This window comes from Oncorhynchus clarkii, chromosome 4, assembly GCF_045791955.1.
Source record: "Oncorhynchus clarkii lewisi isolate Uvic-CL-2024 chromosome 4, UVic_Ocla_1.0, whole genome shotgun sequence".
In the NCBI taxonomy this organism is placed as follows: Eukaryota; Metazoa; Chordata; class Actinopteri; order Salmoniformes; family Salmonidae; genus Oncorhynchus; species Oncorhynchus clarkii.
In genome coordinates this window covers 17067855-17081483 of record NC_092150.1, presented here as the reverse complement: position 1 = coordinate 17081483, position 13629 = coordinate 17067855, and the positions used below count along the sequence as shown (strand labels likewise).

The window sequence follows — 13629 nt, the reverse complement described above, 5'->3', positions numbered from 1 at the left end:
GTTATTGGTCTATTATACTGTCTGATGATGTCCCCAGGCATGCCAAAACTCCATCCAACCAAAGAGGTCTTTTCAACCAGCTCTTACACTTAAATGACATTATCATTTCCACAGTATTATTCGAACCTCAGTGTGGAAATATATATAAAACACACGTTTTGGGAAGCGCTGGGCCTTTAATATTCACACAAAAATACAGTACATCAATAAAGATAGTGCTTGCTACCAAGGACCTCAGAGACGATATCAAATAAATGACAGATATTACAAATATGAAATGCCAATTACATTTAACATTGTACAACCATGGTGAATGCCAGATGTTATGCTGGAACTGTGTTGTTTGTAAGACAATTTTATTTTTGGACTATGTCTTTTCCTCATCCATTCACTATCTGGACATCCTGCACTCCTGCACCATTCTTCATTCACCTACTTGGCTGTAAGGTTCTGGCTATTTTACATGCTGTATGAATCATATAGAATAACCAACACTAATTCAATAGAAATAGATTACATATTTACATTTTATTATCGTATTATTTTCACTCACTTAACAGAAAAATCCAACATACAAAACACATAAATACAGCATTATCTAAATAGAAAATAATACTCTTTAGAAATTATTTACATTTAGCTATTACTATGTATAGTTTTTAGAGTGCATTCTATTACTGTGTGCTGTAGCTGAGCTACTGTGAAGGAGCAGAGGGCAACAGAGGGCCAATGAGAGAGTCCAGCTCTAACACCTCTGACATCAAGTCAGTAACTTCAGAAAACATCATATACTCAACCGACCTTCCACTCAGGACGCCATTCTAAGCAACACAGATTTAACAGAGATCATATTTTTCATAATATCACTCCTATCATCCAGTCACTCAACACCTGTGGTGTTTCCACTTGCGCGCAGCCACTGTGATGCTGTTGTTCTTCTTGTGCCAGGGGAAGAGGCGGGTGAGGGCCAGGGTGCCATCGGACTGCACAGCGCCAGTCAGCAGGTAGAGCTGGACACGGCCGGGCCGGACCAGTACGTTGGCACAGGGCAGGTTGATGAGCAGCCACTGCTGGAGGAGGTGCTGGGTGTCGTAGGGAAGCAGGGGGCCCTGGCGGATAAACTCTACCCGGCCCTCCACCTCAAACTCTGGTTCCCCTGAGGGCAGGCGCCGGCGAGACAGCTTGGCTGTTACAGCTGAGGGAGGAGAGAGTGGACAGAAGGTGAGTATGCTAGCTGAGACAGAAGTACACACATATGTATGGTACAAATATACACACTAATAAACTTGCATAACATACTAATCAGTGTAAACATACACATATATACAGTACATTATTGCACATGCTTACCAAAGTCATCCTGGCACAGAGCATCCAGAACTGTCTTCAGTGAAGGGTGCTCCTCCACGGAAGGACATGCTTGGCATGCAGGCTTAGGCAATGCTTTGGCGAGGTGGCTGTTGCTGTGTTTGGGGTGGGGGGTCAGGCACATGTCTTCCTGGGTAGGGAAGCGGTCACAGTCTAGCGCCTCTGGCCAGACTTGGCCCTGACAGGCCAGTACTGGGGCACAGCTGTCCCTGACGGCCACACACAGGCTACGGCACGGCTGGATAAAACTGGAGATGGAGAGACAGACACGGGGTCATGTTCCATTGTAAACACACTGAGGGTGAAATATAAGTGATGGAGGAGTGGATAGTTCCCTCTTGAGAAGGAGTTGGCAGTGGGATGTTCTCAAGGGGAAGGTAATAGGGAAATAGACAAGAGAGAAGGAAGAGAGCAGCCTAGTATGGAGAGAGAAAGACACACACACACACAGGAAGGACATAGAAAGATAGAAGAGGACATGTATAGGTAAAAGGCAAACAAAAGCTACAAACTTACGCGTCGAGGCAGACGGGCGCGATGAGGGAGCAGAGGAAGGCCTGGGCCTGGGGATGGCAACCGGTCTGCAGCAGGGGTCTCCAGTCCTCCGAGCGGGGAACCACCTCGCCCTCTAGGCTGCTGTGCCCCAGCAAGTTAGGCAGCCTCATCTCCGAGTAGCCCACGTCCTGGCACACACTCATCTGGTGGGGGATAGGCACACAGCGGGTCGACTGACCCAGGTCAAAGCCCCAGGCTGGGGCCAGGAGAACCAGGAGAGTCAGGGTGAAGGAGAAGAGATCCATCGTGAAGAGAAACAAAGTCCTGACTGAAAATCCAATTAAGGAGAAGACAGGTGCTGTTGTTGCTTGCTGTAGGAAAGGTAATGTCTCTCTGTGCCAGTTGCCTCCCTCTATATATACAACCAGCCCAGCCCCATCAGACTGTTATCAACCACCTATCAAAGAGGCTGGGACGAGGTGTGAGAGGAGACAACAGCTAGTTTTGTGATGACTGCAGACATAGGGGGTAATAGTGAATGGAGGCGGGGGGCATTATGAGAGCAATCACAGCCAAGGCATTACAATGCAAAACTATCAGTCTCCGGGGCTTATTTTCGCCATTAAATCTATTGACTTTTACATTAGAAATACCTCCTGCTGATGGGTTCACATAAGACACTTTGCTGAGCAGTTATGTATTCATGTATATATAATTTTTGTCTTGTGAGCCATTGTTTTGAGAACACTGCTGTAAAGACAGAAGTACATGAAACACACATGTATATTTGAGACAAAGTTCTGAAACATTGACTGGCATTTAAATATGACATGTGAAATCAAGAATGTTTATAATTCATATTTTACTCAGGAGAAACAGTGTAGGCTCATTTCTTCTGTGTAGACAGACAGGCAGTCTCCTCAATATTGAGTCTCTTTCATGTCTCCTCCTTTGCTAATTTGAGGGTTTCCTGAGAAGAAGGGTCCTGATCCCAGAGCCCAGCTCTGATCACACTCCCTTTAGCGGAGTCGTGTTTCTGTCTGGCTCACTGGGCTTTGATGTGACCCTAGATTACAGTCTGATGCACATGCTAAATGCTACAACAACAGCAAGCTACAGCTCTGTCTACCTACTGTAGCAATCAGATCAAACTTGACTGCAGCAGACAGACACATACTTTTTAATCAGGCAAATCAGTTAAGAACAAATTCTTATTTACAATGACGGCTTACCCCTAACCCAGACGACACTCGGCCAATTGTGTGCCACCCTATTGGATTCCCAATCATGGCTGGTTGTGATACAGCCTGGAATCGAACCAGGGTATGTAGTGACGCCTCTTACACTGAGATTCAGTGCCTTAGACCGCTGCGCCATTCGGGAGCCCCCAGACAATCATGTAATGACATACACTCCCCTCCATATTTATTTGGACAGTGAAGCTAAAATGTGTCAATGTTGCTCTGTAATCGTACATAGAAGTGATGATTAATGATCTTTGTTCCTCTGTAACTTTCTCACTCATCATTATTCAGGATTCATTAATTGTTAGATACTATTGCACTGTTGGTGCTAAGAACACAAGCATTTCGCTACACCCGCAATAACATCTGCTAAATATGTGTATGTGACCAATAAAATGTGATTTGATTTGATTCATGTAGAAGTGTTCAGAAACATCAGCTGTTCTTATTTACAAGAGAAGTGACAAAAAAATTACACAAGAGGCTTACATTAATGTCATTCAGTTCCTATTGGACAAAACATAATCCGAAAAACAACCAAAACAAACTACAAATGCATCCAACAAGTTTGTAGAGTCACAAGTTTGATGTAGTCATTGCTTGCTAGGAATATAGGACCAAATAATACACTTTTGACTACCTTAATACAGTATAAGTGAATTCATCCAAATACTTACAGAAAACAAAACACACATAAAAAAATACTAGATACATGAAGGGATTTAATTTCTAAAAGGTAAATTATATATATATGTGAAAGTATACCGTAAAATAAAAGGTGACATTCTGTACTGTTGCCTCATATGAAACATTTCAGATCTCAAAATCTCAAATTCAAAATGCTGTATGTTGTCAAATTTTAGCTTCACATTCCAAATAAATATGGAGGGGAGTGTAAATCTTGTACCTTATGTTGCAATGACATTCAAAACATACAATTTCTCTTGCCAATTATTGACACTTTCAAATCATAGAGCCAACTTCACTATTTTACTTTTAAAAAGCTTGTGCAAAAAGTAACTACGCAATTTCTTACCTTTTCTGCTTTATATCTCACGTTAGGGCAGTGGTTCTCAACTCCTGTCCTCATATACCCCCAACAGTACACATTTGTATTGTAGTCCCTGACAAGCACATCTGATTCAACTTGTGAGTTAATCATCAGGCCCTCACCTAGTTGATTCAGCTATGTTTGTCCAGGGCTACAACAAAAATGTGTTTTGTTGGGGTTACTCGAGGACCGGAGTTGGGAACCACAACATTAGGGTATAAAAAGTATTCAAGGAAATCCTGGAGAAGGATGATTATCACAGAAAAATGATTTCATTACAGTTTGGGAGGAACACTGTGTCATATGGGTGGCAGACAGCCACAGGATGCTCCTACCCTCTCATCCTACCTTCTCATCAGACAACTAGAAGAGATCTCCCACTGCGATGCAGACTGGTGGTCCAGGCTCTGCTTCTAATGACATGCCGCTTCTCTCACTCCCTCCGTCTCGCACAAACTTCTAATGGCAGCACAAAATTAAAGCACAGTTGATAAGTAACTCAATTCAAACCACGTTCAGATGTGTATCTCTGATGGGTTTGCGCCCAGAGGGCTTGAGTCAGTAATAGGGCTTGGTCTGAGTGCTGCCACATGCACAAGGAACAGTACCAAGGCTCAGACTGTAGAAGTGCCAGGCAAATCAATCTAAGCCCCAGGGCCTATATTCATAAAGCGTCTCAGAGTAGGAGTGCTGATCTAGGATCGCATTCCTTACGATATTAAATGCAAAACTGATCCTAGGGCAGTACCCCTTCTCTAAGACTCTTTCTATTCTATTCTACTGTATCTTAGTTTGTGCCGCTCTGACATTGCTTGTCCATATATTTATATATTCTTAATTCAATTCCTTTACTTAGATTTGTGTGTCTTGTGTGTATTGTTGTGAAATTGTTAGATATTACTTATTATATAATACTGCACTGTTGGAGCCAGAAACACAAGAATTTCGCTACACCCACAATAACATCTGCTAAACACGTGTATGTGACCAATACAAATTGATTTTATTTGATTTATGAACATAGGCTCAGTCTGGCTGGCCCCTATCTCTCCCACAGCCTTCATTCTCCAGTCAGAGCGCCATCGGCCTCAGCCAAGCGGCCATCCCGTAAGGCTTTGGTGCCTGCCCAGCCCCAGTCTGATCTGAGCCGGGGCCCTGGGTTCAGACGATGAGACTAACTGAGGGGCCTAACTGGGCAATTAGAGTCACAGACCAATTTTTCAGAACAATAGTGTCATACGTTTAACAAGCTGCCTCTGCCATTATCCCTGCAGGGGACTGTTTTTCTTTCTAACGGCCCCCCTGCTTGTCTGTAGACGGTGTGTTTGTGTTGGTAATGGGGACTACGGTTCCTTTGGGCACCTGTCTATCAAAGACCAGTAAGGAGTCACAGGGGCACACTCCCACACAGACAAATATGTTCACTGATGATCACATTGGTTAACATAGTAGTCTTTATGTTAATGGTCATCTTATTCGGTATGGTTTTATTGTACAAAAGGGGTTCAGACAAACTGGTCATTGAATCAGGACTGCACTAGCGGAATGAGCTCTGTACACTTCCAACCACTTCTCTACTGTTAAACCTATGTGTCCATGTCAGCAAGTTTTCATTTACCTCTCACCTGGCAAGCAAAAAGAATGACAAACCAAAAACTCTTTATATTGAAATGTCAAACAATAGTACTTGGAGCTGTGGATCATTTGTAGGTATGTTAGCTTGGCTATCCTGAGAGTAGTCAGTCAGCATGTTGCCCCTTCCATACAGAATGCCTAAAACATGGGAGAAACGCATTAAACTGTTGTCTTTTCCACCTGCATGTAGTCAACACAACTTCTTAGCAAGGTTAATATAGTAAACTAAAACTTATACAAAAATAATGAAAAAAATATTTAGTCAACCGAAATAAAATAATTAACAAACCAGTTTGAAAAATTCTAACTACACAAAAACTATTATCGTTGAAACCAAAAATAAAATAGAAGTTTGACTTTTTTTCCCCCTAAACTTTGGTCAGAAATGGGGGTTTCAAGCTTTTGTGAAGTTTTCAAGCTATTGAAGCTGGCAGGTAAATGTTGTTAGGAGATGGTGGTTTCAAATAGCCTTAGAAATCAGTAGCTAACTTGATAATTCTTACAAGTTAAAAACCATTGGATTGGTGTAAACCCCTACTCCTCATTGGCGTAAACCCCTACTCCTCATTGGTGTAAACCCCTACTTCTCATTAGTGTAAACCCCTACTCCTCATTAGTGTAAACCCCTACTCCTCATTGGTGTAAACCCCTACTCCTCATTGGTGTAAACCCCTACTCCTCATTGGTGTAAACCCCTACTCCTCATTAGTGTAAACCCCTACTCCTCATTGGTGTAAACCCCTACTCCTCATTAGTGTAAACCCCTACTCCTCATTGGTGTAAACCCCTACTCCTCATTAGTGTAAACCCCTACTCCTCATTGGTGTAAACCCCTACTCCTCATTGGTGTAAACCCCTACTCCTCATTGGTGTAAACCCCTACTCCTCATTAGTGTAAACCCCTACTCCTCAATAGTGTTAACACCTACTCCTCATTGGTGTAAACCCCTACTCCTCATTAGTGTAAACCCCTACTCCTCATTGGTGTAAACCCCTACTCCTCATTAGTGTAAACCCCTACTCCTCATTGGTGTAAACCCCTACTCCTCATTGGTGTAAACCCCTACTCCTCATTGGTGTAAACCCCTACTCCTCATTAGTGTAAACCCCTACTCCTCATTGGTGTAAACCCCTACTCCTCATTGGTGTAAACCCCTACTCCTCATTGGTGTAAACCCCTACTCCTCATTGGTGTAAACCCCTACTCCTCATTAGTGTAAACCCCTACTCCTCATTGGTGTAAACCCCTACTCCTCATTGGTGTAAACCCCTACTCCTCATTGGTGTAAACATGGGCGAGAGAGAGTTACCATATTTTTTTGCACCAGTCCCGGCGCTATTCCTTTTAAATCCAAGTCACAGATACTTTATCATATAAACCTAACCTTTGATCTGACTCATTACTTTATCTATTACTTCACCCCCAGTTGTAAGAAGTGACATCCCCAAAAAACACCATACAACACAAATGTCTTCTAGCCTCCCAGGCATGCTTTCTGTTCCAAACACTAAAACTATATTGGAAACAGAAGTAAAAACTAGCAAATCAGGTCTGAAAACATACTGAAACTACACTTAAAAACAAAAATAAAAACACATACTATAACCCTGCCTCTTAGGTCCCTGGTTGTTATTTAGCCTGCTGGCAGTGAAGGGGGACCATTCTATTGAGTGACTATTATTTTTAAGTGTCTCAGACACTGTTGAGCAATGTGAGTAACAGCATATGCTAGGCTGCAGGAGACAGTGTGTCTAAACAGCCCCAGTGGGGCAGGCAGGCAGCGTCTGTCTGTGTCTGCCTATAGGTCCACCCGGAGACTGGATGTGACAACTGAGTGCTACTGACAGGCTGACTCTCCTGTGGCAGTCAGCCCTGGTGGAGCCCAGCGAGAAAGTAGAGGAGAGGGGGTGGTGCTAGGACTGAATCACAATAGGACTCTAATGAGTAGGGAGGAGACAGCTTTTATTTGAATGTGCCACACTGTCAGGGAGCTTCAGACCCTGTTTACCTGAGGAGCTCTTTGATGTGGGACTCAGGTACCATGGTACGGTCCCAGTACCTCTCTTACTCATGATAGGTTTCTCACAGGTAGTCACTGGCACCAGTCCTCTTCTATTATAGCAGGATGTTTCTAAAGCACACCTTTGGAAGTGTTGCTTGATATAGACTCATTGTCAATACAACACTGATCTAGCTAGCACAATATGAAATAGACACTGGTGTCAAAGTCCAATAACCCAATAAGAAGAAAAATCAACACCAAAGGTTTGTATCATCATATGTACTACTGCCAACCAGTGGACTGCATGACAACTGCATCTAAAGTTTGCTCTTACAGCGGAGTGGAATTGGAGTGCATTCTCCAAAGACATCTCCATACATATTTCATTGATTAACACATACGCAGCTTACTGTGTAGATTAACAAATGTAGAGGGCCAAGTCATGATAATGTGATAAATGAATGAAGAAAACTATATTTGAACATAATAGGACAGATAGTGCTGGAGTGATGGACAGCTGAGCAGTAGTGAGCACAGCAAACTCTCTCACTCCTCTTTCTCACTGGCAGCTCTGAGGAGAAAGTAAGAGATTTGTGTGTTTTATTACTGACTAATTAAAGTTTCTTGCTTTGACTCATGTTTTATTAAATTGTGTGTGTGTGTGTGTGTGTGGTGCATAATACACTCCAAACACACCTGTGTGCAGCCCTGATAGAGGTTGGCGGTCACTCAAAAGAGTACTGGAGGAGAGGGTTGAAGCATGGGTACTTGACTATGGAGGAGCGGGTTCCCCATGACGATGAGCAGGGCTTTGGGCCGAACGACTGCCATGCTGAAGCGCTTGGGGTTGGACAGCAATCACAGGATGCTTTGCAGGTCGTCACACTGCACTGACTCATTCTCCCTCACCTGGAACAAGAGGTCATTTATTTAGATGTATTAAGATAGGTGTCAATTGCATCTACAATTCAGTCAATTCAGCAAGTGAAGTGATACACAACTCGTACAAAATGTCACGACTTCCGCCGAAGTTGGCTCCCCTGCCTGTTCGGGCGGTGCTCGGCGGTCGTCGTCCCCGTCCTAATAGCCGCTACCGATCCCTTTTTCATTTGTCTGTTGGTTTTGTCTTATTAGGTTCACCTGTGTATATTTTAGTTTAATTAGCTTCCCTATATGTAGTAGTTTGACCCGCCCTTGTTTTGTGCGGGATTGTTTTTTGTTACTCTGTTGGATGTGGTTTTCATGTGTGTATTCTCCGGACTGTTTGGTCCTGTGTTTGGACTGGTCTGTTCTATGCCAAATGTATGTTAGCGTGACCATTTTTTGGTCGGAGAATAAATCATGATATACTGAACCCTGCTCTCTGCGCCTGATTCCAACCCACCACTCCTAGTATCCCGTGACACAAAAGTGACACATTGTTTTTTTTATATTTCAGAATGTATTCCCTGAATTGAAAACGAATGGACCTGAGACCCTGTAAAGGGAAATTAGTCAAGTTCAATAATGAAGGAGGGGAATGTTACCGTGGACAAGATGATGACCAGGAACTCCTACACAGAGCCCAGCTTGATGTCAGACAGGCCCACCCTGTGGAGCAGCACACGGATCTTCTCTGGCTGAGGAGCAGAGGTTCAGGTGGTCAGACCGGTCAGTCCGGTGTTCAGGGTTAAGGGAGATGGACCACTGTACTAGTTGTGACAGAATAATGAACTTGTTATGGGTTTTTTAGGATTTTTACAGCAATACTAGGCAAGTAACAAGTAAACTGTAACAGAATGGTACCCACTGTTGACAGTCTAAATGGTCATGCCATACTGACCTGTTTCCTGTAGGGAGCAAGAATGCCATTGTCAGTGGCAGCTACAGGATTGTAGAGCTTCTTGGCCAGCTGGCAGCAGTACAGCATCATCTGTACCGCCTCTCCAGGGTTGAACCACAAAGGGTTGTTGCCCTCTCTCATCTCTGTGACTGGCATTATTGGTGTTCAACGTCTAGGCTCGATGCCGACAAGATAGGAAAACCTGTATTTGTCAAAATGTTCTCAACATGTCAGTGGGAGACGAGGAGAGGAAACGCAGACATTGAGAAATGGGAGGACAGAGGACATGACGAAGACACAATCAATCAATCAATCAAATGTATTTATAAAGCCCTTTTTACAAAGCAAGCAATGCAGATGTAGAAGCACGTTGGCTAGGAAAAACTCCCTAGAGAGGCGGGAACCTAGGAAGAAACCCAGAGAGGAACCAGGCTCTGAGGGGTGGCCAGTCCTCTTCTGGCTGTGCTGGGTGGAGATTATAACAGTTCATGGCCAAGATGTTCAAACGTTCATAGATAACCAGCAGGGTCAAATAATAATAATCACAGTGGTTGTAGAGGGTGCAACAGGTCAGCACCTCAGGAGTAAATGTCAGTTGGCTTTTCATTGCCGATCATTCAGAGTTAGAGACAGCAGGTGCGGTTGAGAGAGTGAGTTGAAAACAGCAGGTCCGGGACAAGGTAGAACGTCCGATGAACAGGTCAGGGTTCCATAGCCGCAGGCAAAACAGTTGAAACTGGAGCAGCAGCACGACCAGGTGGACTGGGAACAGCAAGAAGTCAACAGGCCAGGTACTCCTGAGGCATGGTCCTAGGGCTCAGGTCCCCCGAGAGAAGAGAAAGAGAAAGAAAGAGAAAGAGAGAGAAAGAGAGAGAGAGAATTAGAGGGAGCATACTTAAATTCACACAGGACACTGGATAAGACAGGATAAATACTCCAGATAGAACAGACTGACCCTAGCCCTCCGACACATAAACTATTGCAGCATAATTACTGGAGGCTGAGACAGGAGGGGTCGGGAGACACTGTGGCCCTGTCCAACGATACCCCCGGACAGGGCCAACCAGGCAGGATATAAGCCCACCCACTTTGCCAAAGCACAGTCCCCACACTACTAGAGGGATATCTTCAACCACCAACTTCTAACCTGGGACAAGGCCGAGTATAGCCCACGAAAATCTCCCACATGGCACGAACCCGAGGGGGGCGCCAACCCGGACAGGGAGATCACGTCAGAGACTCAACCCACTCAAGTGACGCACCCCTCCTGGGGACAGCATGGAAGAGCACCAGTAAACCAGTGAGTTAGCCCCCGTAATAGTGTTAGAGGCAGAGAATCCCAGTGGAATCCCACAAGGATTCAAGGAAAGACTATTGAGAAAGATCCCATTGTCTTGAGTCTATTTTGGACAGAAAAGACAGAAAGAAACATAACGAGAGAGCGAGAGAAACAGATAGAGCCCTCATCCTGACTCCATGGAATCCCTTGATGGACAGATGGACCTCTGGGCCCTGACACACAGCTTCCCACTGTAAAACAGTCTAAAGGGCAGGGCCAGGAAGGCCTCCTGGGAACGGTAGTTATACACCAGCTTTGTCACCTGGAGGGAGAAGAGAGGACACAATGAGAATGCAATAAACTTTGGAGCCACCTATTTACAATGTGATCCTGTGTGGCTCAGTCGGTAGAACATGGTGCTTGCAATGCCTAGGGTTGAGGGCTCGATATCCGCTGGGGCCACCCATAAGTTGTTTTGAATAAAAGTGTCTGTTAAACATTATATTACAATGCAAGACAAAACATTATGTATAAGAAGATGTATCATTTGGATTCAGTTGGTGACTCACTATGCATGATTTAGATGACCATGGCACTGACAGGGAGTGTGTGTGTGTGTGTGTGTGTGTGTGTGTGTGTGTGTGTGTGTGTGTGTGTGTGTGTGTGTGTGTGTGTGTGTGTGTGTGTGTGTGTGTGTGTGTGTGTGTGTGTGTGTGTGTGTGTGTATTCACCAGCTTTGGGTTGTATCCCCCACTCTCTCTTATGTACAGGGGGTTGGTCATCAGTCTCTCCAGCATGGACACCCCATGGCCCAATGCCTGCGCCAGCTTGGTCTTCACAATTGGACCCACCTGCCTGGGGTCTCCAGACAGAACTATGTGAAAGGTGGGGGTAGCAACAGAACATATGATTCACTTTTTGATCAAGAGGCCACAAAATATGGTTATGACTTCTGTCAGTTATGTGATGTGCAATGTTTTTCAATGGTTGCACCACTTTAGTAAGGGTGTTCCAGTTTTTTTGTGGTTGTAGTGTACTCTGTTTAGTCTAACCTGTCCGTCTCTCTCTGACAGAAGCCCTAGGGGGATCAATGCCACACTGAGGAATAAACAACAACTTTCATTATTTTAATACATGTAGTATTGTGATCCTCTTCAGAGTAGTTCTTCTGTTGATGAAGGAGGTTAACAATGGACCTTAAAGGCCCAGTGCAATCCGAAATGTGATTTTCCTGTGTTATATATGTCCACACTATGAGGTTGGAATAATACTGTGAAATTGTGAAAATTATGATACTGCACTTCTACTGTAACAACTGTTTGAAAAGACGGCCTGAAAATCCAGCCTGTTTTGATGGGAAGGAGTTTTGTTAATAGACCAATAGATCAAACATTTTCCAATAACAGCTAGTTTTCCATTTCCTCCACACTCAGACTCTTCCCCGACAGTCCTAGCAACAACAAAAAAAACAATCACAGTAAGGTACTTTCATTTTTTACCCAGAAATTATTTGATATTGAGATAGAAATGGCTGCATTGGACCTTTAACATAAGGGAGCCTTGTTATCTTCTTGTCCCTTACACACGCCCAATCTGGTAGAGAAGGCCAGCGGTGGTACAGGTACTGACCACGAACCTGTCCAAGGAAGCATATCGGATGTCCTTCCCAGCCCGAGAGTACTGCCTTATAACCTCAGGGATTGCCTAAAGGAGATACAGACAGAGGCATAAACTGGTAGAGAAAATGGGATCGAGGCGGTGGGTGCAGTACCTCTTCCAGTCGACAGGAGGTGTTGACGCGGGCCAAGCTCGTAGCGTGCAGGAACCCACTGTCATGGAGCTGGATACAGATGAGGTCAGCAGCACTGTTGAAGAGAGTGCACACCAGAACATAACTACTGGGCAGGTGGTAACACACCTACAGAATGGAAACAAGAGGAGACATTTCACTGTTTATCCAGAGAACTAGAATGAGGGCAACTTTTGTAAATAACCAAATACAACCAATTACAAGTAACTTGACTGAGCTTGCCAGGTGCAATGGAATCAATGGAACATGGTTACCGTGCAACTCCTGCACATCTGGCACTCCAGGCAGGGCAGGCTGAACCAAACAGTCCAGTATTTCAATGAAAACAAATACTATTTGAACGCGGGTCTGGTTGTCAAACCTCTTCCCTGTCCTTGCACCCCATTGGTGGAACGAGCTTCCCCCTGATGCTAGGACAGCAGAGTCCCTGCCCATCTTCCAAAAACCTCTGAAACCCTACCTCTTTAAAGAAGATCTTAAATAAGACATCACAGTCTTATTATGATTATGTTCCTCCTATAGCTCCTCCCGACAGCCTCCTATGCCAGACAGGGAATAAAGTTATCTGGGTTGAGAAGAAGAAATAGTGAGACAAAATACTAAATATACTGGAAATGGGGATTGGGAAGAAAATGCAACTCAAAGGTACCACTTGTCAACACTGGGTCAACCTGTCAACACAAATATTATCATACATAATCCATATACTGTCAAAACTTCACTTTCTCTATGCTAGAGGAACAGAGCTCAACACTTCCAGGAACAACATGTTTTCTTAACGTTTAAACTGCACTTTTTTATTGTTTAAACAAAATCATAAAATGACATGAATTCACAATTCAGATATGGTTCTGCCAGGGGGCAATACAGTTCAATCTACCTCAGTCCTGGTTAACTACCTACCGGTTGTCACTAGTTCCCA

The 13629-nt window shown here is 44.1% G+C and overlaps 1 protein-coding gene and 1 pseudogene across 1 annotated transcript; both read right to left on the bottom strand.

Moving 5' to 3' along the window:
* Nucleotides 1-884: 884 nt before the first annotated feature.
* On the bottom strand, nt 885-2168 carry LOC139407589 (secreted frizzled-related protein 5-like). Its single transcript, XM_071151415.1, has 3 exons — nt 1885-2168; nt 1351-1616; nt 885-1195 (listed from the first exon to the last, which is right to left on the bottom strand). The coding sequence occupies exons 1-3, from the start codon at nt 2166-2168 to the stop codon at nt 885-887; spliced, it is 861 nt and encodes a 286-aa protein (XP_071007516.1).
* A 6174-nt stretch (nt 2169-8342) lies between these two features.
* On the bottom strand, nt 8343-12842 carry LOC139407931 (RNA helicase Mov10l1-like; annotated as a pseudogene).
* Nucleotides 12843-13629: the final 787 nt, after the last annotated feature.